Here is a 26,988-nt window from a genome sequence, read left to right as displayed (position 1 = left end):
GTCTACCATCATCCTTGTCTACTCTCTTTCACACCTTTCCACTTGAAACCAATTAATCTAAGCTTGGATTTAAGAAAAACAAAAACTCAGAATTGACCAAAGCAAAAACAAGTTAAAAATTCAAGCAACATCTGCTTAAACGTATACTAAACACCACATTTGCCACTGCTCTCTCATGAAAGTCCACCGAAATGATAAGAAAATTTTGGAAGCTGAAGCACAAATGAGTGGAATTGACTTAGCAGGTGAAGAAGTTTGCAACCTGAAGGGCTGTAGGAAACTAAGAAGCAACTTGCTTCTAAACACAAACCCAAGTAATGAAGATCCTAGGTTCCTCCAAAGACAGTGCAGAGGGGAAAACACGAAAGTTGGTTTCACAAACAGGCAAACCTTCATTCACCAACTTCACAGAAAACTCTGGCAAAGTTGAAGCATGAGATTCTAAACTCAGGCATACCAAGCAGAGCTAAGGGCATTCAGGAAAAAGCCTTCAGAGCAAACCGTGGATATCCTCAGGCAGCCCCAAAGAAAAGCGAATTGTACCAATTAACCAGCCTCATCCATAAACAGGGCTTCCAATCAGCTTTTTGGGGTCTTACTAATGAAAGCAGCTAAACATCACCACAGATTTAAGGAAATTTGAGAAAACCTTAGCTAGAGAGGAAAACAAACAAGAAAAAAATTAAACTGAAGGAACTAGAAGGCAAAAAAGCAGAAGAAAACTTGAAAACAACCACTAAAATTAACATCCTCAGACAGGTACAAATGTTTCATCCACGAAACTATCAAGCACAAGGCCAAGGCAAGGGTCAAGCAAGGCCCAACAGACTTAGCCATTAACGAAAAACAACAAGCTCTTTTTAGATGCAGGCAGCTTCTTACTTACTCAGTGAAAAAACAGTAGTCAAAGGTGCCAAGTCCCCATGACCTTTGGGTAGGGTGACACCACAGTAAAAGGAACCAGACGCAACAGGATTAACGGGACACTGCTGCTGAGGCGCTAACGCAAGGCTGCAGCTAAGAAATTTTATAGCCTACAGCTGTGCCCTAAAGTGGGGCAAGATAGAAAGTCTCAAGTCTCCAAGGAACCAGGGAGGCAGATGGGAAAATTGCCTCAAGACATCCTTCTGCAAAATAGGGAGCTTCCCTCAAGAAGAAAAGGCCGATGAGAAAATGTTCTTGTGACAGCTCCTCACAAGATTTGACTGTCTGACCACGTTCCTAGGAAGATAACAGGGAATTGCACCAAGACTTAGGCCAGGAGGTTCAAGCCCTGACTGCATGGCCTACGGGGATATGTGCAAGGTCACCAGAACACCATGGAGTGGAGCCATGGCCCTACAGACACAACATACTGCTACTTTTAAAAGGGAATATTCAGAGAATTAAAAAATCTTTTGGATATTAAAAATATGATAGGAGAAAAAAATCAGTGGAAGAACTGGAAGAGAATATTAAGAAAATATATAAGAAAGCAGAAGAAAAAGATGGAAAAGAGACAGTGAGAAATAAGAAATTTTAAATTAGGCCTACATATCCACATCTTAATAAAAGGAGTTCTAGAAATAGAGATTAGAAAAAATTAGAGGGAAGGAACTTATCCAAGAAGTAATATTAAAAATCTTCCCAGAACTCAATGACGTGAATTTCCCTTTTAAAGAGTCCATCAATGATTAACTCAAGGATGAAAAAAGATCCATCCTTTAACACATCATCAAGAAATTTCAGAATATTAGGAATAAAGATAAGACACTAACAGCTTCCAAAGAGAAACAAACAGGTCACACATAAGTATCAAGAATCAAAATGACAAATGACTTCTCAGTAGTTTCAGTGGAAGTTAAAAGGCACTGGTGCAATGCTGTAAAATTGAAAAGGACAATGATTTCCAGCCTAATGTCAACACTCACATAATGTTTCACTTGAACATATGGATAGAATTGAGCCATGCTGAGTCACACCAATGAATCAAAACTATTTATTCTTTATGCAGTTTTTCACAGGAAGCTGTTGGAAGAGGTACACCACCGAAATGAGGGAATAAATGAAAAGAGGAAGACAGTATTCAGGAAATGGGATATTCAGCATGAAAGAGGTGAAGAGCAACCAATCCAGATTAGCATAGGACAGAGAGCCCCAGGAGAAATGTCTTTAAAGAAAGAAAAAAAAAAAGCTAGATTACATGATGTGTTTGAACCTACTAAGAGACTGAAACTCCTGGAAGGTAGTTAGGGTACAATTTAACTGCTACTACAGAGAACACTGAGCAAATGAAAGAATAAGGTCATTATAAATTAATTCCAAACAGCTTAAAACAAAAATTGGAACAAAAAAGGAAATCTAATTACAGGTACCACACAACCCAGTTGTGAAAAACATTTACACAGTCAAAATAGTATAAATATTGAATGCTAACTGAACCAAAACTGTGATGTAACTGCACTAAATTGGGAGGATGAGAGAGGAAGCTACATTTTTAGGGAACAGGGAGAAGGAATAGAGCTTAATTTTCATATTCCAAAATAGATCAATAAATAAAATCTAAGACTGAAATATCAAGGAAGAGCAAAAAGTCATGTTACTTAGAAATACAAAGATAAAGTTTTAAGAAGGCTAAAAGATTTGAAAGTGGTTACCTCTCAGTAGCAAGAGCTGGTGTAAAAAGAATAGGGAAGGGAGTACTGTTTTTCATTATAAGCCTTGGAAAAAAAATTTTGGACTTAAAACTATCTAAATATTTTGAAATAAATAAAGCAATAAGTTAAAGATAGCAACCTAAGTTTACAGGCCAAAGTGAATAATTCTAGATAATACTTACCAAGTGACCCTGACAATAAAGACTAATAGGTAGGACTTCCCTGGTGGTACAGTGGTTAAGAATCCACCTGCCAGTGCAGGGGACAGGGGTTCGATCCCTGGTCCAGGAAGATCCCACATGCCACGGAGCAACTAAGCCCGTGTGCCACAACTACTGAGCCCATGCACCACAACTACTGAAGCCCGCACACCTAGAGCCCATGCTCTACAACAAGAGAAGCCACTGCAATGAGAAGCCCACGCACCACAATGAAGAGTAGCCCCCACTCGCCACAACTAGAGAAAGCCCGCGTGCAGCAACAATAAATTAAATAAATAAATATTGAAAAAAAATAGGTAAAAGAAAAAAAAACTGGATTATTGTTCATATCTAGCAACCCTATGGGACAAAGAAAGATTAGACTGTTTCATTTTGAATAGGGGGAAGAGGAGGGGAAGCCCTAAGAAATACTTGAACTCAAAAGAGTTCCCTAAGTTTTGCAAATTTTATGGTATTTTTTACTGGACTCACAGGATGTTACAGCAGAAAGAAACCTTATATATTGGCTAATGATTCATCTCTCCCATTTTATAGTTACTTGACCAAAGTTACACAGCTGGTTTGGGCAGAATCAGAACCCTCTGTTCTTAACTCTCACACTCTTGTCATTTTATCACAATGCATTTTAAAATAATAATTAAATATCAAGGAAATTGAGTTCCTACTGATATATTCATTAGCACTTTTCTTTTTATTTAAAAAGGGAGACTACTTGAATATAAAAAATGTAAAAATATCTATTAGTTTTAAGTTAAATCATATTGGTCTTTTACTTTTAAATAATTAGATATTATACAATAAAGGAAAAGTATCTATAACCAAACTCTTTTCCTATTTTTTATGATGAAATGGAACTAAGAACTTTTAAAACTTTCAGGCTGCCATCTATATTTTGCCCAAATTGTGGGTTCACTCCTGCTTTATCTACCTTGAAAATGGCATTGAAAACACATATTGCAAATTGTATTACTATTCAAATGACTCAGAACACCTTTATTCAGATAGCTAATCATGCCCTAGGATCTAACGATTTGCTGAAAGTAGGTTTTGACAACCAGATTTACGAGGAAAAGATATACTGCCCTATAGTTTTAAGGAACTGATGGTGTTCAACAAAAGGATTTGAGAGTGTTAGGTGATTTTCATAATTATTATGCTACACACTGGTAACCTAGTGATAGGTTTTTAGGATATACCTTGAGTGTGTGGATTAATAGGAACATCAAAAAGTGGGCCAAGGCCTAATGCAGAGGACCCATTATTACCAGTTGCCACCTATCATTCAAGTCTTGGGTCAAGTTCCTAGTCAAATATCAGAATTACCTGACTTTGGATGGAAAGTTAGGCTGCCAATTTTTTTTTCCTCTTAATCACTAATTAAACATTGCCTAAAATTTTTCTTTACCTTGGCAAAAGGGAAGAATTAGGCATAAAACGAAGCAGCGCTCATATGTTTATTAATCAGTCTATTCCATGCTAAAATCTACACCACAACATTCCTACACCATAACAGTTTAAGATTCTGAACAAGACTAAACACCTTTGAGATTTATCTCTTGTAAAAATAAAATACAGTGTGTGTGTGTGTGAAAAAAAAAACAAAAAACAAAACACCTTTGAGGTAGTCAATAAATACCTGTGAGCTGATGATTTAAATGACAGCATCAGATCAATATATATTTTCCCATATATTGATCCAAGCATTTCTAAAATAACCTTATTCCTGTTCTCTAAAGCCATTCATTTGCAAAAACCTCTCGTCTTTCAACATTACAAAAAAAAAAAAGTGAGAAAGTTGATTTTCCAAGGTAAGAATCCACGCAGCCTCTGATTTCTTCAGTTCCTTCTACCTCACACACACCCACTCTAGTCAAATGTCCTCTAAACAATTCTGCAGTGAATATAGCACACAATGCTTCATGAAGGTGGTGATTTTAATCAGCTACGAAGCACTCAGACCTTTTTCTACTCCTATGTTTGATCACACAAAAGTCATCTACTGCATTTTATAATTAATAAGCAGCAATAAAGTTTATTCTACACTATTTTGTTATTATTTTAACTTTTAATTTAAGTTGAAATAGAAACTGATTTTTTCATTTTGAAGCAGTAACTATGAGAACTACTTAAATCATATCCATGTTTATCAACCTAAGAGAAGCATTTCAAATGATATAGGCCTCTGTCCTTCATTAGAAAGATTCCACAAGAAAAAAAAATGACAGCATTATTTAAAGGCAAGTTCAGGAACAACAAAAATGAATTTGTAACTGCAACTCCAGTGTTTCATAAATACTATTTTCATAAGAAACCCTCCAAAATTTACATATAATTAAGCCAGCTAATAAGACACAATCCCTGTAAGTTTTGTGTATAAGGAAAATCCTCATACAACATTAACAGAACATGGCTTATAAATAAAATATACTGTTTCTGTTAGCAAATATAAAAACAACAGTTCCAGATTTATCTTTTAGAAAAAAAATTAATTTATTTTAAGAGTCTCTGCCTAAATTTATTTTGGTATCAAACAACTACAATTAGTGATGGGGCAAGCATCCATAATTGTGGCAGGATGTTAATTTATTTACAAAAACTATACAAAATTAGATTAATTATTACATCAACTTATCAAAGCTTCCTGAAATTAATTTCATTTTTGGAAATGTATCAAAAGTCCTCAGATCCAGAATGATAGTCTTTATAATTTTTAATTCATGGAATTATAGCACATCAGATCTTCAAGCAAAAACATCGAATGAAAGCCTGTACGATAAAATAGTCTCCTTTTCCTAATAGCTTGGAATGTAAATTAAAATGTGTTCCCTTTTTATTGAAGGAAAAAAACTGAACTAAGCATCCAGTAATATCAAATACCTGTTAGAATAACTTGTCTGCTGGAATTAAAGTTGGGCAATTACTTCTACATTGTTAAAAAACGCTTTAAATTAAGTCCTTTTTTTCTTTTATAAAGAAAGCTTTTCTAAGCCATTTTGGATCTCTAAGTCTTGTAACAAAAATGTCACTCAGTTTCTACTAGCAAGTCCACACCCATAGAAGGCATCTTCAACGCAGTACATATTTTAAAAGTGCATATAAGCATAACTAAATTTCTTAAATTGTTAACAAACCTAGGAGCAATAATTTAATATTCTATCGCAAAATATAGGTAGCCTAAAGGCAACATGCTTGGTCAATCTTTCATAAACTTTTTGGTTTGATGCCAAAACATTTCAAAATAAAGAAAAGAATACCATGACTCTTTGCTAATGACTTTTCAGATATTAATTTGCAGATATAGCTAAATACTCATCTAACAAAGTATCCAGGTTACCCAATGATATTTGCCATGAATTCAGAAAACAATAACATATATAATACAAAAGTAACAACAACAAAAACATGTATTTTAGGCCTAAAATGAGTTTATCTAATAAGAGTTACATGAGAAATATCATGTAAGGCCCCAAATAAACTTTAGATACAAAATTATATGATGTGGCTTTGTTCAAACACATCTAATATTCAGATACAATTTAAATAAACTAGGCTGGCTTTTTTATATCACCAGCTTTCATTAGGGCTTTAATAGCTCTTGCCCTCATCTCAAGTTCTAGCAGCTCCAGCTGCTGTGCAGAAGGCTGAACATCTTCTGGTGGAGGAACAGTCAGAGTGGCGGCTTTCGGTTCCTTTGGGCTAGACTCTGCCAGTCCCAGAATCTCATTCACACTTTTCTCAATGTCTTTCTCCAGGTCATCTATCTGACCAGCTTCACTTTGGACTGTATTTTCTGAGACCTCAGGAGCAGCTGCTTCTTCATTGCATGGGCCTTCTATGTCGCTGTCATAAGCATCTGCATTTATACTGAGTACATCACTATCTTCCCCTTTGCCTGTAACAAACAAAAAAAGGCAAAGAACCATGTAACCTAAATGCCCTGATCAAAATTTCCTTTCTGTTTATGATGAAAGGGCTGCTGTGACCCCCACCTCCCATCATGGAGTCCCAAATACATTCCATAAACCCCATCCCAACCCCCTTTTCCCCTGACTCAACTTCCTTCCTCCCTTCTTCCCTTCCTCCCTCTCTCCCTCCCTCCCGCCCTCCTTTCCTTCCTTCCTTCCTTCCTCCCTCCCTTCCTCCCTTTCTTTTTTTTTCCGCCCCCGCATAGACTGTGGGACTTTAGTTCCCTGACCGGGGATTGAACACGGGCCCCAGCAGTGAAGGCGCTCAGTCCTAACCACTGGACGGCCAGGGATCCCCCCTTCAACTTTGAAAACAGATCTAATTTAATGTAAATTTTAATGTATTTTTCATTCCAATTTAGAAGAATATGGAAGCACTGGGAAATGTATACCATCATATGGATGTCCCTGATCAAGTTTCCTAATTAAAATATCGTAACACTTTAGACCACAGTGAAGCCTCTACATTACAAAATGTTGACACCCTTTGGATAGAGTATCGCTTATTACTGAAGAAGCAAAATTCCATTTGAGAAGGAGTTTAAAATACTTTGCCTTATAAACTACAAAAAAGGAAAAATATCACTGGCAAGCTGGACACCACGTGCATTGCAATTATTCCAAAGCTTTTCATATACTTTTTCAAACACTTTGTTCTAAATCAATAAATTAAAGGAGAATGCCTAAGGCCACTTTCTAAGGTAAAATAACTTTTCACCAAGAGGATTTTAATTAATAAAGTTAGGATGCCATAAATTTTAAAAATACATTTGTTATAAAACTTCTATAACTGATGCTAAGAACTTGCACATAAACACAGATTGTAGCCCTCAACCACCTTGGCCTTGGACCATTACTAAAGTCCATGAGTTATTTACAACTTTGAGTGCTCCCTTATACCTCCAATTTATTTATCTTTTAAATTCCTAATATGTCTTTTAAAAAGAAAGTAATGATCCCCCAATTGTTAGCTTTGTTAGTTTTCTTGTAGTAGGAAGAACTTATTTACAAAACATAGATTGACAGATGGAAAATTCTGATAATAGAATGTATAAACAATTCTACTCCATGGATTTTAAAATAAATGATTTAGTGACCTTGATTCTCCTACACACCCTCTCAATGTTTCAAAGGAGAAAACTCTTTATGAAAAAACTTTTTTCAATTATATTTTCTATGGGTTTGTATCAAACATTTTTAGAGGGCAGAGGTGGGGTTTGCTTTATTTTTTTAATCAGAAACAGCTATACATGTTATTCACTGAAGAAATGGGGTTCTATAAATTTGGTGTTCTGTTTACATTAAAAATTATCCAAATCCAAGTGATTGAGTTCTCTGTACCACAGTATTGGTAAAAGCATTTACAAGTTCCATCTGCCCAGTATACCTGCACCATGGATGCCAAAGCTTTGTAGAATCTGTACCTGAAATAATTTAGCATAAGCACTTCACTTCACAAATGTGAAAATAAGGTAAATGATTTGTACAATGTAATCTGACAAACTATGTAAAGATCTAGGATCATACTTCAAGTCTTTTCACTATTTCTTAATTTTCTTCATTCTACTGACTCACTTTTAAAGTACAGCTTGCAAATATATGAATACATTTTCAAAGATAATTTACTCTCATCCTAAGTATTAAAAATTGCAGGCTTTTTTGTTGTCAATTATGATCCTCAAATCAGAAGGGGTATAACTTGTACACTCTTTCTAAAAAAGTAACTTTAACCTAAAATGCCTTATTCTAAGCCCTCAAAATATCAGTGTGGTCACGTTCTGTCCTTCCACACCCCCATTCTGCATATGTGAAAATGTGTGTGTGTGTGTGTGTGTTTGCGCACGCACGTGTGTGTTCAGAGGGAAGTGAGCACACATTTAAATTATAAGACAATTCTACAAAAGAGCATCTTCAAGTTTTTACATGGGCTTAGGAGTCTGAGAGTAACAAATCAATCTCAGGGAAATTATTTGTACTCCTCTAAAATAAATAAAAACAGTTTCACTGTATGCATGATGTTAAAGTAAGGCTATTGAAATACACCAAGAAAAATAAAAGACAGGTGGGTCTGAGGTAAAATAATACAAATGTAATTGAAAATATTAAGAATAAGAATTCAGACTGTTAACTGTTAAAGACATTACAATAAAAAATGGCTCAGGGAAGAGAGCAAGCATAAAATTAGACCCAAATTACTGATGTCATAAAGCAGCAAAATAACTAAAGTAACTAGATGTGGTACATATATACAATGGAATATTGCTCAGCCATAAAAAAGAATGAAGTAATGTCATTTGCACCAACATGGATGAACCTAGAGATTATCATACTAAGTGAAGTAAGTCAGAGAGAGAAAGACAAATATCATATAATACCACTCATATGTGGAATCTAATTTTTTTAAAAAGATACAAATGAACAGATTTACAAGACAGAAATAGACTTACAGATATTGAAAACAAACTTATGGTTACCAAAGGAGAAAGGTGGGGGGAGTAATAAATCAGGAGCTTGGGATGAACATACACATACTACTATATATAAGATAAATAACCAACAAGGACCTACTGTATAGCGCAGGAAACTACTCAATATTCTGTGATAACCTATATGAGAAAAGAATCTAAAAAAGAATGAATATATGTATATGTTTATGTATAACTGAATCACTCTGCTGTACACCTGAAACTAACACAACATTGTAAATCAACTACACTCCAATAAAATTAAAATTAAAATAAACAAATTAAATTTAAAATTTTAAAAATAAAATAAAGTAACTTTAAAATATACACAAAGAAATAAGAGGGTATGATATATTCCTTACTAGATTATATAAAAGAGCAGAATTAATGTAACATGGGTCGCCGCTAAAATACTACATACCATTTAGAGAACTTCAGAGAAAAGCAGTATAACTAAAGAAATGAACCAAATAACTTAAGGGGAAGGACTAAAGGAGTTTAAGAATTTGGCTAAGCAATAGTTATAGGAACACAGAGTAAGAGTTAAAATATTTTTCAGGGAAAAAGCAATAAAGAGTTCAAGGATTTATTGAGCATTCATCTCTTATGGTTGATCCCCTAGACAACTACTCACAAATATACATTCTATTCCATTTTCCTCTGATTTGTATACATTCATAATTTCTCTTTTCTTTTGTTTTCCTGCTATCTTCTGTGCTAACAACTTGATTCATACCCTAGTCAAATTCTACCCAAGTACCAAAGCTTTTTAAATAACAAATCAATCCATCTAGATTCAGTATCTAGACAGCAAAATGAATCAATCACTATCTAAGTTCATCACTAACACAGATGAACAAATGGAACAATTTATCAGAGAAAATATTTGTTTATATTATTTAATGAGGCATAGTTATAAACATGGGATAAAACCATAAAGGGAAAATATTTCACAACTAAATAGAACACCCAACACTCTTTAAATATTTTACTGACAAGGAGAAAATTTACAACTACAAAAGACTCAATAACTTCAAAATTAATATAGTTTCGGTATTTAAAAAAGGGAGTGTACTACATAATAGAAAAGCTAAAATGCAATACCTGTATTTTTATTATCATCTATACCAAACCTCAATGCTTGAAAGCTACAGAGATTCCCCTAAGCTAGATAAAGGAAAACATTTTATGTTTTATGTTTGCTTTTTGTTAAAGTAAAAGTTTTAATTATCCAAAGTAAACAAACATAGAAGAATTATTAAATATTTTGAGTAATAAAAATTAAAAAGGACTTTTAAGTTATGCAACATTTAAACCTTGATAGGGCCTATATTATTCCACTTGCAAATAATTCAACATATCAGAATACTTTTAAGGCATAAAATGAAAGCATATCTAATGTTATGAGTGACTACATGCTTGTGAAACTTCTTGATAGTGAGTTATTAAATTAAGCCAAGAGACAAACCCTAGTACATGGAATAATTAAGTATCTGTCTGAATTCCTGATAAAGATGGCAAATTGAGCACACATATCTAATTCCTTTCCCTATCAAGAATCCACTGAAGTGACAGAAGAGAGATACTTAAAAATAATAGCATAAAAACTGTAAATTAGGACTTCCCTTGTGCCACAGTGGTTAAGAATCCACCTGTCAATGCAGGGGACAAGGGTTTGAGCCCTGGTCTGGCGAGATCCCACATGCCGCGGAGCAACTAAGACCATGCACCACAATCACTGAGCCTGAGCTCTAGAGTTCGTGAGCCACAACTACTGAGCCCAAGTGCCACAACTACTGAAGCCCATGTGCCTAGAGTCCATGCTCTGCAACAAGAGAAGCCACCCAATGAGAAGCCCGTGCACCGCAACGAAGAGTAGCCCATGCTCGCCGCAAACTAGAGAAAGCCTGCACACAGCAATGAAGACCAAATGCAGCCATAAACAAACAAACAAACAAATAAATAAATATTTATAAGAAAGAAAAAAAACCCTGTAAATTAAGTGAGGATGCAAATAACAAACATCAGTCCTTCCTAAGTAAAATACAAAATGGAGAATCCACAAAGGAAAAATATCAACAAATAAAGCTAAAAAAATGTAAGACTTCTGAGAAAGAAAATAGACTACAAATAAAATTATAAGACGGGGCAAACCTATAAGAAAATATTAGCAAAATACATTTTTTAACAGGACAAATGTAAGAATATATACGACGTCTGGGAATTGTTAGAAATAACTAAAAACATGGGCAAAGGATAGAAACGGGTTAAGCATTTCACAAAATATGAAATACAAAGGATCAATAAATATATAAAAAATGATCAACATAATTTTTAATCAGGGAAATACAAATTAAAACATTAAGATATTACTTTTTACTCATTAGTAAAAAATAAGAATTTCAGCCATCTGGAGAAAAAAATAATAAATTGGCAAGACGCAAAAATGATCAAGACACATTGTTAAGTCAAAAAAGTAAGCTAAAGAGTAATAATCATACTATGTTAAAAATAACATAAGTTATTAATAGTGGTTTACTTCTGGGGAGGGGAGTAAAAGTAGAAGGGGAAGAGAAGAAATTGAGTTTTCCAATTTTGCTCTATGAACATATGTATTTCTTCAACCATTTCTAAGAATATAACCTTGTAGAAAGTTTAAAAAAAAAAAGTTATTGTCAGTCGATTTATCTCTTGTAAAAATAAAATACAGTGTGTGTGTGTGAAAAAAAAAAAAAAAAAAAAAGTTATAATATTAGATAAGAAGAAAGGGTATCATCTAAAAAGAAATTTTGCTGGATTTTTACAAAATGTAAGTAGGCAGGATAAAATTGACAGAAAAATAAAAGCAAAGCAAAATCACTGCCAAAGACACCACAGATAATTCTTTCTTAGAGAGTCTTGGAAGCAAGAAAGAGTTGGCTTTGAAACATACAGCAAGATAATTAAACTCATTCAGAATAGTTGAGTCAACTGAACCCTTCCTTCCTTCCCTCCCCTTCCCTGCCACATGCCCAAGCACTCCATTGGGAGGTCTACCCCATTCACTTACACTAAAGAGATCTGGTAGAGAAATATAACTAAACAGCTATTGAAGAAACCCAAACCAGCTACCAGAAAAACAACAATAAATGAAGGACCAAGATGAACAAAGGAGGACATAAAGAAAATTTAGGGATCAGAAGATATTCTACTGGAGGAGAATGAGGGGTTGGGGTGTCTACTTAGTATCCTTATGGAGTTTGAAGTAGACACTGTAGCCATAAAACAAGTACAGGGTGCAATGAAAAAGGACCAGAGAACAAGAAATATTATAGTTTACAATTACAGTTATCAAGAGCAAACATTCAATGGTTGTTGAAAGACAATGTTTTAAAAAAAAAAAACCTTTCAAAATGTAGAAAAGAAATAAAAATATATTTAAAATATGCAATAAAAGTTAAGAGATGAGGATGAATGACTCACAAGTCCAACAACCTAATATAATTAATTCAACAAATATTGTTGAGCACCTACTATGTACAAGACATTGTTTTAAACACTGAGGAAACAGCAGTGAATTTTAAAAAGTCCTCGCCTTACCATTAAGTCATAGGACAGACACTATAAATAAATCAACATCAGGTGCTATGAAAAAAATAAAGCAGGATAGAAGATAGTAGCAGAATGCTGTCATAGAGAGTGATCACTGTGATTTGATACAGTAACAGTTGAGCAGAGACTTAAAGCAACAGAACAAGTCAGAAAGCAAGAAGAGAGGGAGTGGAGAAGGAAAATACTATGTATAAAATAGATAACTAATAAAAACCTACTGTATAGCACAGGGAACTCTACTCAGTGCTCTGTGGTGACCTAAATGGGAAGGAAATCCAAAAAAGAGGGGATATATGTATACATATAGCTGATTCACTTCACTGTACAGCAGAAACTAACACAACATTGTAAAGCAACTATACCCCCAAAAAATAAAAAAATAAAAATAAAGAAATAAGAGAAGAAAACTGATATGAAACAAAGAAGACTTTAACACTGAAAGGGTCTGCCAAGAGCATCACACCTAAGACACATCCTGTGAAATATCAGAACTCAACGATAAAAAAAAAAGTTCTTAAAATTTCCGAGAGGAGGGAAAAAATGATGTCCAAGAAAAGATAGCCTCAAGAAATCAAGAGCATTCTTATCAGCCACTGTGGACAATACATTCCAATGGCTACTGACATGCTCACAAAAAGGAGGAGTAATGACATACTCTGTGTCTCGAGGACACAACACTGCTTCTAAATATTCTTGTTAAAAGATTGAACATGAATCTGATCAAGCCTCTATATCTAATTATCAATTTACAGAAAAATAATGTTAAATAAAACATTGAGATGTGATCAGTAAATTCAAACTGAGAAACTCCGACAACCCAGCTTCTTCAAGAAATAAACTGCAAAGAGAGGAAGAAAGGGAGAGAAAGGGGAGTAGATTAAAAAGAGACTCAGTATCATCCAATTGCAATGTAGGGACCTTATTTGGATCCCGATTCTTACAAATATAGTTTAAAAAATACTATAAGACAATCAGAGAAGTTTGAACACTGAATATTTCAGGATTAAAATTACATTATGACTGTTCTGTAATCCCTAATGAAATAATGGAACTAGACAATACTAAATCGCTATTAAAACCATTAGGCTGACAACACCTGACCCAATAGATAAATCTTAATATCACAATACCCACCAATGAACAACTAGGTTAAATTTGAACACTTTCTGAATACTATCTGATGATTTAAGAAATGCTACTTTTTAATGTATTATGATTATGTTTAAAAACCCACCTCTTTAAGAGATACATTGATACTAAAATATTTACAAATGAACTGAAAAGATGTAGGATTTGCTTTAAAATAACGTAACGGGTAGGAAGCAGGTAGGAATATAGATGAAAAAAGATTAGACATAGGTGGATAACTGTTGAAGATGTAGCTGAGTACATGGGAATTAATATTCCTATTTTCTTTCCTATTTTTGCTTGAAAATTTCTAAAATAAAAAGGTTTTTAAAATTTTTATTTAGAAACCTGTAACAACAGGTTTTAATACACACACACACACACACACACACACACACAATGGAGAAGAAAATGAAAAAATCAAAATCCAATTTTCCTATCAAACAAACATAGAGTTGGTTATTAGAAGGGTTAAACTATTTTACTTTTTCTATTTTAATTAGTTTTTCTCATCTGATTTGAAGTTATTCACGTTCAGTGGTTATGCCATTTAGAACAACACATTTCACCATCCTTCCCTCTAGAATCTCAACTCCCCAAGGCCTCCGGCGTTATCAATCTGCTGGAATCTCATTAGTAACAAAGCGTATGATATATTGGACAGCAGTGCTATGCCTCCATGGATTTCTTTTCTTAGACTACAGATAATTTCGGTTTAAAAAATTTTTAAGTTATGAAGAACACACTTTTAATGTATTCTAACTGTAGAAAGTCAGCTTGATAACTTTTAACATTTTTAGTGAGTTCCAGCCTTTTCAAGAAGCCAAAACTTTATTTTCTGAAAAAGAAACAAAACTGTTCTTTTAATATATAAGAATAATTTTTTTCTGGATAAGCCTTCAATCTTCCTCTCAGCAAAACTAACAGATCTTGGCTATTTTTTTTTCATGCAGTGTTTTAAACTATTGATTTAACTTTAAGTGCATCATGTTAACCATCATATTCAAAACTTAATCATGACATTAACCAACTATTACTCATAAAAAAGAAAATGCAAACAATTTAATACAGAAAAACTGTCTAGTATTCTACCAAACCCCTTGAACTATCCATTAAACTTCTGGATAAGTGATTGTCTGCTAGCCTGTAAACCTAACTTTTAAGAACCACTAATCCAGAGATTAGTCCAAGAATCAATAAATATTCACTCAGTATCTATTTACATAGATGCTGTAAAGGCCACAGAAGTAGGCCTTACAAAATGCCACAGGTAGTGTAGACTAAATATGTGTGGCAGGATTTAAGACACAGGTTTTGCCTTCATGGTGCTTGAGGATGCTTAAAATATGAACATCACACTTTAAAGTGCTAGATTGTGCAATATAAAGTATAATAGAATATCACAGTATATAAAGCAATAGTGAAAAATCAAGGAGATCTTTACAGACATGTATTATTAAGTAGGTCTTAGAATCTAACAGGTGATACTGACAGGGGAGGAAACTCCCAAGTGTGAGGGACAGAATGGACAAAGGCAAAGTGTTAGATCTAAACTCAGTACAATATGTGAGCCTAACAGAATAAAACGCAGACGTGAGAATATAGAAGAGGGTAGTACCCAAAACTACTGCCTCTGAAGACATCACCATACCAGGACAAAAAGCACAATAGGAACCTCCTGCCAGCCTTTTACAATGGATCAGGTAAGTAAATATTTTGGGGTCACACTGGGGTACAGTAACAGGCTAACACATGAGAGATTCCTTACCACCCTTCCTCTAGTAATCTGAAAGTAAACAGGAAGAACATATGTTTAAATGTCATTCATCATTTCTCCTACCATTTGATTAAACAGGATTCTAATATGAAAACATACAAAGGGGTTAAAAATGAAGACAGAGTAGCGTATTTACAAGCACTGTTGTTTAAAATCAGGCAACTGTTCTCCCCAAAGATTTGTTGGAACTTATGAATTTAAAAGGGCATCACACTCAAATATTCTCTGCTTGTAACATCTCAGTGCTCTGCAATCTGCCCATCCAAGGAAGGTGTTCTTAAACTCATCATCTACTTCACAATATGCCATGTTTCCTGCGACACTGCTTTAGTTTGTTTAAATATAAATATAAGCTTACAAAGAGATACTAAAGACTTGATGCTAATTTTAGATAATGTAAAAGTATCTTTTATATACTCATGCAGAAAGCAGCCAGTCATTATCAGTACGCCAAAAAAGTGGTAGTACATTTCATAAAACATAGAAATCCTACCCTAAAATTAAAAACACTTTCATTAAAGAAGTAGGAAAAATAATGAAAACTGTCAGTTTCACCCTAATTCTTTCCATAAAAGAAAATATGTGGAAGTAGTGAGAGTCTTTGGAAAAAATAACTATGTCACCTTAGAGTATATGGTACTGAGGCAGAAAATGCAGTAAAGTGTCCTGTATGTTTTCAGAATGGTTGGAAAAAAGGTATAATCTCATGGGGAAGGATAGTTCAAGAGTGTAGAAAGATGCTCAAAAATAAAACTCTATCCAAACATTAATTATCCAAATGAGGAAATATCCAAAGAAATATAAGCTACAGAAGAATCTCTATGATGACCACATATTTTATAAAGGGCACACGATCAATGCTTAATATAAAAGACTGGTATGAATCTATACAAGCAATATAAACAAAGCTAAAGGCTAAGGGAAACAAACCAAAACATGGCTCAGTTTTGTTAAGACCAGAAAGAAAAACAAGCTTATGAGCAACTCACTCTTTGGGGTAGGTGGTAGAATATTAATGGGTAAATATAACTAATATTCTATTTCACTTCTATCTTCTTTTTAAGAACCTTGTACATACTGGACAGGACAGAAGAGAAAGAAGGAATTCTTTTAGTCATCTATCCATCCACTTACTCATTCAAAAGAATATGAGTACCCACTATAGACAAGCAGTGAAGACTTAAAGAATCCTAAGACATAATCCTTTACCTTACAGTACCTAAATTTAGGTTCTCATAAATGCTTCTTGAATTGAAAACAATTATTAATTATTGGGCAGTGTTATAACAGAAGTAAATAAACAGGCAACTATGGACTTTAGTTAGTAATAATGTATTAACAGTACCTCATCAATTTTAACAAATTTACCACACTAATGCAAGATGATAATATGGGAAACTAGGAGAAGTGGTGCTAAGTGGGTATACAGGAGCTCTGTACTTTCCACTAAATTTTTTGTAAACCTAATTTAAAGCTGTTCAAAAAAATTTTAAGTATTAGTTTTTAAAAATAAAAATAAAGCTTGTTAACTACAAGCTCAATATGTATCAACTATATGATGTGGCAACCAAAATGGCTGTTTAAATCATAGGCTAGGTGTAAGGTGTATAAAAAGTTCAGGAACTGCTAACAAAATTGATTTCAAGCCTAGTATTTACATCTTTCTTTTGATAGCAGCACTTCTATATAAGGAGGTGCTTTTCCCAATGAACTGGATGAGAACATAGTGGCTGAAAAACACAGAGGATCCAAACATCTGAGGAAGGTTTGGAGTATGCAACCTCCAAAGTAGCTCCCCTAAGAGTGTGTCTAGGATCCTATGAAATGTATCACAAGATAGAATGTTTAAAATGAGTACAATTTAAAGAAACATGGAAATAAACATTTCTCTCAGAATACTGAAGCAAATTCATAATTTCATTCTTGATAAAAAACACACAGAGTATTATGCATCCAAAAACCTTATCAGTTTACTTTTTTTTTTAATCCAGAAAAGTCTCACATTCAAATGCAACAGAGGGGCCTTCCAAAGGTACAGGAACAGTATGGGCTAATTTGCCATATAAAATGTAATTTTCACCCTTTCATTCAACTACTACTCATAGAAAGAGACAAATTAAAAAGCAGGGAGGATCATATTGGTGTCATTGCCGGTAATAACTTGTGAAAAAGCTCAAAGGAATGAGAAAAGAAATGTAAATTCTTATGCCACACCGATGGTTACACCACAATCTCTTTTTACTTCACCAATTGCTGAACTGGATAATATTTCCCCAGAACAAGTTTTTTAATATCTTTTAAAGAAGTTAACTCGTGTTGAAAAGCTGCATTCTGTGAATACTTATTTGTTAGAGCCAATCAAGGAGATAATCAAGGGCAAGGAGGAAAGGAATTAGACTCAAACTTTGAAAACAAATCAGTAGTACACATGCTTCTCTGCTTCCAACTCCAGAACAGCCTTCTAACACTTTCTTTTCAGTCTCCCCTCAGCTCTCTAACACTCCTACCTGCAATTTTGGTTTTCAAAGGAAGAGGCAGCACAGAGCTCATCTGCCAATCCAGAGACTTCTTCATGTAAAACTTTTGGCCTACAAATGCTACTTAATTAACTGATGATCTTCATTCTCTCTCCCTTTACAGTGCAATAAAAGTCTCTGATGACATTTTTCTCATTATCTTTTCAATTTTTTATAACTTGTACTTATTCCTTCATGGTTGTAAAGTTCTTTTCAGCAAAACTCAACCCCTTTGTAACTGCAAACTGATTTCTTCATTCTTTTTTATTCTAGTGCCTCTCTGTACCTACCTTCCCTTCTCCTAGTGCAGTACTACCTCAGAACAACAACAGAAGCAATAAGAACAAAAATTGAGTTTTTCCATTTCTCTCTCACCTTAAGGACTCAAATAGTCTCACACAATTTTGTTTAATATCTTTGCTAAATGATGGAAAATATCCCATATAAAATTTAATTTTTTTGAAGTAATAAATGAATACATTATGGCCACCATCAATCCTTTATAATAGTCTAAAAGAGTGGTCTCTCAACTTCATTATTTACATAAACCTATCAGTGAAAACATTTTTAAGTACCTGTCCAACTACATATTTTTTATTTCCTTATAAATTAATACATAATTAATATGAACCATTACAATTACATATATGTAACTGAAAATTTTAAAAGGGAGAGGTTTAAATATATAAGTTTATATGTATTTATTTACTTTAGAAGCTCTAGTATTTTCATCTTGCATTCCCAGGGAGTGTGTATAATTACACTGTGGTGACCAGTGGTCTGAAAGGCTGAAAGAAGCCCAAAGAAAGTACCTATTCTAAACTTTCATCACATGGTTTAACGACTGAAAACAATTTTCCCCTGTTAAAGTCTACTTTTCAAATTCTTGAAGCTCTCAACAAGATAATTCTTAAAGCTGTCTATCATTCATTAACTGTTTTTTTTTAATTAATTAATTAATTAATTTATTTATTTTTGGCTGTGTTGGGTCTTCGTTGCAGTGCGCAGGCTTTCTCTAGTTGCTGTGAGCAGGGGCTACTCTTGCTGCGGAGTGCAGGCTTCTCATTGCAGTGGCTTCTCCTGTTGCAAAGCACGGGCTCTAGGCACGTGGGCTTCAGTAGTTGTGGCACGCAGGCTCCAGTAGTTGTGGCTCACGGGCTCTAGAGCACAGGCTCAGTAGTTGTGGCACATGGGCTTAGTTGCTCTGCGGCATGTGGGATCTTCCCGGACCAGGGATCAAACCCGTGTGCCCTGCACTGGCAGGCGGATTCTTAACCACTGCGCCATCAGGGAAGTCCTATCATTCATTAACTCTTGAATTAGAAGGCCAAAATATAATTGCATGAGGCAACTACATTCCTTTAAAAAAAAAAAAAGTGACAAGATTTGAGTCTAACCACAGCAAAAGTCTGTGCATTTTGTGTGTGTGTTTGCACATCTTTCTCTAATAGAAAAGAGGAATAATTTGCACATGAGAAAGTTAATGTAAAAGATTCAGAGTAAAATGTAGTCAATGTCTTATTAATTTTAATCATTTTATACACCATGTGGTTACATTACTTATTTTTATAACTGTATTCAAATGAATGCATCTTAAGGAACCATCATACAGCTTAAAGACTAAAAAATCAAGCATCTTTTTCTCTAATAGAAAAATGTAGAGATAGAAAAAATTGTATATCTCATTCTTCTTCCATTAAACAATTTAATAAAACAGTTACTAAAAAATTAATTACATGGGACTGAGTGAACTGATGAGGATGAGTATAATTTTTGTGACTTTCTGTCTGAATTTAAAAAAAAAAAAAAAAATTCCACAAGGACTCAGAGGCAAAGAATATACAAATCAATTTTCACTGCAAAGTAAAGGAGCTGTTACAGTGGAGGATTACTGGACTGAATGTCAATACTATGACATAGTATGAGTGTGTTTCATGTTTGGTAATTGCAATCATTGTTGCTTTTGTTGTGGTCATCCATGTACAATGCTTGGTGTCAGTCGATTTATCTCTTGTAAAAATAAAATACAGTGTGTGTGTGTGTGAAAAAAAAAAAAAAAAAAAAAAAAAACAGTTACTAAGAAGCACTCTTCACAAGTGCAGACACTGCTCTAGGCCCTGTTCGTTAGAAAATCTGATAGAAAGGAACTTCAAGATCAAGGCCAAACATCCAAATATTTAAACATTGTGAGAATCTGCTCTACAACAGCACCACCAAGTGGCCATTTGTGTAACCTGTGTTCAAACACCTTCAGCAATAGGGATGTATCTCAGAAGGCAGCCCAATGCATTTTCTGATACATCTGATTATTTGAAATAAATATATCGATCCAAACATGTTTAATGATAACCTTATCTACTGGCCCTGCTTTTATTCTCAAATTCTCAATACAGAACAAGTCTAATCAGTCTTCTACTTAATAGCCCTTCAAATATTTTAAAGGGACTACTATAAACCTCAACTCTTCTCGTCAACCTAAATACACAATTTTAACTTAGCTATTTAATCATGTATAGTAAAAAAAAAAATTTCTCATAACAATATCCAAGAAGGAATGCAAACATAAGAGCTTAATTCTTGAAGTTACAAAGGAGAATAATTTGCAAAATTACACATACCCCAGTTGTAAACTTTAAAGCAAAAATTTTAATTGTTTTAATATTACTAAATGTCTTAAATTTATTTATTTATAGATAAATATATAGAAGAGAATTCATTAAGATTAGCAAAGATTTGTTTGATATTTTTAAAGTATTTTCTATGCATTAAATACCTTTGACAAATAGCAGTTTCATTTTTTCTTAACTGTAGCACAAATGACTAATTTAGAAAATTTATATAAACCATTCTTATACAACTACCCTCCTGCTAAAAATGAATGACTCAGGACACTAATCCTAATCCTAGTTTACTACAGGACCAATCAATCAACTAGTAGATTATATTTACATTTAAATGTTTGCACAGTGAAGGTGAACGTTAGTGTACAATCTGATACTCACCTTCAGCACAGCCAGTTTCATAAATAAATTTCCTATTGATAAGATAAATAATACCAGTACTAGACAAAGAAATGCCAATTTCAATCTACCTAATCCATAGTCACTGTTTCTCAATACTGAGTATTTTAGAAGCTGAAAAAACTGAAAATATAATTTAAATAACTTGTCAGTATCATATACCATTAATAAGGCATATAAGATTTATTTTATCCTGAAAGACCAAAGAGAAAATTCAATGCTGCTTTATATTTTGGTCTACTGAGCAAAGGGTTACTTTAGTACTAAATAAGCTTCAATGAATTTTCTTAAATGGTCAAGCCATTAAATAAAATGACAACGCATTCACAAGGAGAATTATGCTCTGTTTTTATTGAGCTAATAACCGTGAGCAAAAATAGAAAGTTACAGATAATATTAAATCAATTTTGAAAGTTCTGCATATTAAAAACAGACAATGTTATTAGTTCATTTAAAATAAAGGCAATAATCTTTATTGAGCCTGTCAGGATTTGTTTCCTGGGGTACCTCACCTTCTTGGTTAACTCCAAGCAAGTTAGTTACTATCTGGTTCAGATTTCAGCTATACTAATATTTGTCTGTAAAAAGTTCTATATAATTGAATCTTCTAAATAACTTACGTTTATCCCATTATGCAACAAAATGTTAAATTTTAACCATTTCATAGGCATTCTTCTAAAAGACTTCACTTATTTCTCTGCTTTCTAAAAAGAGCTGAAATTTAATTTAACCATTTTCTACAAATTTAGTTACAGTATGAACATGAACTGTACTGCACAATGGTAACTGCTGTGCTTGGATCTCCTGTTTCCTCTCCTCTGCTTGCTGTCACTTACTGATGACAGTGTGTTCTTGATGTTTCTGATGCTGAGGTGAGAACCCAAGAGTGTCTATAAAGGCTCCTGAGCATAGAAAACTAGGCTTTGTGATATCTGGTTACTGAGTTATTTTTCTCTCCTTCTTCACCTCCATCGCTAATTTTCCAATGACTGAAGTTACCATAAAAAAAAAAAAAATCACAGCAAAATAGGCTGTTACCACCAGGAAGGGAATTCTGAAGAGAGCTCCAGGTGCCTGAACACAGGAGCAGAAAAACCCCTTCCCTTAGAGGGCAGCGCTGGCTAATTTGCACAATGAGGTCTCCATTCTTTTTTCCCGGGGAACTGGAATCAACTTGCCCATTCTAGACTTTTCTATCCTTTATATGGCATTCTTTTTTAAAATTTATTTTTCAGGTTTTTTTTTTAACATCTTTATTGGAGTATAATTGGTTTACAATGTTGTGTTAGTTTCTGCTGCAAAACAAAGTGAATCAGCTGTATGTATACATATATGGCATTCTTCTCTCCACAGATAATTTAATAGCACAGTCTCCACACCCCCTGCTCATTAAATGCAAAGAACAGAACAAAGGCAGAAACAATAGCAGTGCTGTCAAATTACACATGGGGCATAAGAGTTAAATGACCATGACTACATTATATGGAAACGATGTGTGCTTGGCATGTATTGATACACGACAAACAAATGTAAATAAAACTATGCATCTGAGTTTCTGTCTGTGGGGGTGCTGAGAAGGAGTAAGGGCACAGAGATGTAATTTTGTCTGGCACTGGAATTCTCAAAATCATCAGAAATATTTATAAACACCAGAGTACGTAAGTTAGAATTACAGAAAATCTACATTTTGTTCTCACTACATATAAACTGAAGGAATCACAAAATTAATTAATCAACTTTTTCCCTTTCTTTTTTTTTTAAAATACATATTTTGTTTTTTTGTTTTTTGTTTTTAATTTATTTATTTATTTATTTTTGGATGCATTGGGTCTTTGTTGCTGCACGCGGGCTTTCTCTTGTTGCGGCGAGCGGGGGCTACTCTTCATTGCGGTGCGCAGGCTTCTCATTATGGTGGCTTCTCTTGTTGCAGAGCACGGGCTCTAGGCACGTGGGCTTCAGTAGTTGTGGCACAAGGGCTCAGTAGTTGTGGCCTGCAGGCTCTAGAGAGCAGGCTCAGTAGCACGGGCTTAGTTGCTCGGCAGCATGTGGGATCTTCCGGGACCAGGGATCGTACCCGTGTCCCCTGCACTGGCAGGTGGATTCTTAACTACTGTGCCACCAGGGAAGTCCCTCCCTTTCTTAATTAAGCATTAGTAGTACAGGTCACGGCTTAAAAAAAGAAATTCTGCCCAAGTAAACTGATGACCTGTTTCTCTCTACCAAATAAGTTCTTATGATTCAAGTTTTAGAGAAACTATTCTAAGCCATCAAAGACTAGTTGCCTACAAAATAAACAACATAACCCTCTTGGCTGCAACAGATTCTCACTGCTCTGAAGTAATTTTTATCAGGAAAATGGAAAAATGTGACGTAATCTTTGACTAACTAATAAAAATTTATTTTTACATTCAGTTTTCCCTACTAGGCATGAGAAAAAAACAACAACAAAAAAAGACATCTAAAAATTAGCCCTATTCATCTACCTGGCTTGAATAAATAACAACTACCATTTTACTTCTGTTAGCTGGTAATGTCAAAAATTACTGATTTATAGAAAATAATATATGAGGAAGAAAGTAAACAAGGACAAAATATCTAGCAAAAAAAACAGAAAAAAGTTACTCTATAAAACTTTTTTCCCCATATACAACCCAAAGCTATCCAGTTAACACAGCTACACTATCTTGGAGGTGAGAATACATAATAGATTACGGAATTAAAACTATTCAAAAATGACACCTTTCTGTTGGCATCTGTAACCATACAGCACTAAGACAGAACCACTCCAACGGCTAAAGGAGTCATGAAATAAAGGATGTATATCTTACTCTTGATCTTAGACTAAATAAACTATTTTGTTTCCCTATCTATAAAATGGGGGCAAACTGGAAGACTGTGAAAATTTATTATTGGTAAAATGCTTATAATTTTCAGGTAAAATGTTACAGAAAAAGTTAAGTACGTGATCCATACCTTGTTTTAATTCCAAACCTTCAGGTTGCTTGTTCTCTCTCAGGGATGAAGTAGAATCTATACAGGTGTCTTGTCTGAGGAATGAAAATAAATAAAAACAATTTTTTAAACATTATTCAATGAAGTAATATTTACTGCTGAGGTTCCTAGAATTAAGTTATACACTTGAGAAGACACACTGAATTCTTCTCAGCCCCCAGGGTACCATTCAGTACATTCTGGAAACTCAGAAACATGTATACAAGTGTCAGAAGCAGCGGCTATAAACTACTACCAATTTAAGTAGTATACTTTGTAAAATCAAGGGACAAACCTGGAATGAATACCGAGGTTAATTTTCTCTCCCTTCCAATACTCTGCAGGGTAGCTGATGGGAGAAATCATAACTCACAGAAGAATCTAGTAATTTTTCAAGTTCAACTGTTAAATTTAATGGGCACTCTGGCATTCAAATTATTTTATATTCATCTAATTTCATACCTCAAATGCTTTGGTGTCTACAGGATGTGGAAAATACATATCTTATTTGTAATATACATATGTAACCAAAGTAAATGGATTATGTATAAGATCATGCCATAAAAAAAGCTCTTGATTCACTATTTCTGCAAAAGAGCTGTAAACTAAACTAATACTCTTTCTTAGAGAGCATTATACCATCATAATATTGATGTTACAAATACTTTACAGCAAAAGTCAAGACATTAATTATTGTAAATATTCAAAATAACTGTTTTCTTTAAAATACACATCTATTACCTTCTGAGAATTTTTATACACACCCTAAGACTAACATACTAGAAATATCTAGGAAATTTTCGTATTCACAAAACTTTTTATATCCACTTAATAACAAATCCCTCAAATAACTAAAGGATAAAGACTTGTGATCATTTCTTTGAGAAGTTTACAATTTTCTTTCCAGTCAACACATTTGGCACTTATAAACTTGTTCTGTATTAAAACTTTACTAATACAAGTACAAACTCAAATAGAAACTTTGAAAATATTTAACTTGGTATTATGACATCTTAGAGATTTATAATTGAGATAGCTCCATTTTTTATCCTTCTTTCTGTCTAATGTCGCCTACTCAGATTTTATTCTTTCACCAGAATGACTAGCAGATCCCAAGGAGGATATCAACAACACCCCCTGGCAATCTAGGGGCAGATTAAATGCCAATATATCACATTAAAAGCTTTGCAAAGGGGACTTCCCTGGTGGCACAGTGGTTAAGAATCTGCCTACCAATGCAGGGGACAAGGGTTCGATCCCTGGTCCAGGAAGATCCCACATGCCACGGAGCAACTAAGCCAGCGCGCCACAACTACTGAGCCTGCGCTCTAGAGTCCACGAGCCAGAACTACTGAAGCCTGTGCACCTAGAGCCCATGGCAAGAGAAGCCACCGCAACGAAGAGTAGCCCCCGCTCACCGCCACTAAAGAAAGCCCGCGCACAGCAACGAAGACCCAACGCAGCCAAAAAAAAAAAGAAAAAAAAAAAGCTTTGCAAAGAATAAAGTTAAAATATGCCACCTCAAGCCTTACATCAAGTTAGATTTTACCTACTGGGAACATTAATCTATTTCTAAGTATATTCCTTTAGAGAAAATGTTTGTTTGCTCTTATACCTGAATGGCACTTATTTCTCTTCTAAACACATACACCTAACATTTTAAAAAAATGACTTGAACAAAAACATAATGTAACATCAACATTAAAAGGACCATGGGCATTTGCAATACCTAATAAAGACACAACATCACTCACACAATATTATAGCTGAGAGTGTATAACCTATATCATGAGGAATCATCAGACAAACTGCAAGTGGAAATGAGTAATGTTCTATTAAAAAGAGGGAGGGGAGTTAAAGTCAATGTTATAAAAGACAAAGAAAGGCTATGGAAATATTCCAGGTTAAAGGAGGCTAAAGAGTCATGAGAATTAAATGTTATAACTGACTTGAGACTGCTCAACTGGAGGGGGAAAACATTATAAAGGATATTACTGAATCAAGTCAAACTAAAATACTGATGGCAGATTGGATAAAAGTATCAATGTTAAATTTACTAAAGCTGAATTTACTGAAGTTAACAATGTATTGTGGTTATACGAAAAAGAATATCACTATTTTAGGAAAAGTACAATGTAGTATTTAGAGGTAAAGTGTCATGATGTATGTAACCTAGCCTCAAATGTTTCAGAAGAAAATATACAAGTATATAAAGAGAAGGTGTGCAAATGGGACTAAATGTTAATAATAGGTAAATCCAGGTAAAGGATATATGTATGTTTCTTGTACTATTCTTATTCCTGCAACATTTTAATAATTCTGAAATTATTTCCAAATAAATTTTTTAAATTAATAATAATGTAGTGAAATGCATTATTTTATGCATTATTTGATTTTCTCTGTGAAAGCTCCTTGAATCGCCTTCAAATAAAACTGGACCCCTCTATAAAGACTATCTGCCGTCATAAACAAATTTTTTTACTGCCCAAAGTGAATGTTTATAATGTTCTGTTTTCTCTTAAGTTGGATTTGATCAGGCTGTTGAAGAAAGTCACCAAAAAAAACTTCAGACAGTAGAGGTAGTACACCGCCTTGTGGCTGAAAAGTGAAAAGCTAGATGCTTTTACATCAGTATCATCGGAAGCTGAAAAAATGTTTCAGAAAATAGTTTGGAATTT

At 34.0% G+C, this 26,988-nt stretch overlaps 1 protein-coding gene across 2 annotated transcripts in view; it reads right to left on the bottom strand.

The window, feature by feature from the left end:
* Window positions 1-5,322: 5,322 nt before the first annotated feature.
* Window positions 5,323-26,988, bottom strand: part of CAAP1 (caspase activity and apoptosis inhibitor 1) — a 54,000-nt gene continuing 32,334 nt past the window's right edge. For both annotated transcript variants that reach the window (XM_059924637.1, XM_059924638.1), the window contains exons 5-6: window positions 24,293-24,366; window positions 5,323-6,749 (exon numbers count right to left, since the gene is read on the bottom strand). In XM_059924637.1, the coding sequence (XP_059780620.1) occupies window positions 6,403-6,749; window positions 24,293-24,366 (421 nt within the window). In that variant the 3' untranslated portion in view covers window positions 5,323-6,402. The remainder of the gene's footprint in view (window positions 6,750-24,292; window positions 24,367-26,988) is intronic.

This window comes from Balaenoptera ricei, chromosome 6, assembly GCF_028023285.1.
Source record: "Balaenoptera ricei isolate mBalRic1 chromosome 6, mBalRic1.hap2, whole genome shotgun sequence".
NCBI lineage: Eukaryota > Metazoa > Chordata > Mammalia > Artiodactyla > Balaenopteridae > Balaenoptera > Balaenoptera ricei.
This window is presented reverse-complemented; position numbering and strand designations above follow the sequence as displayed.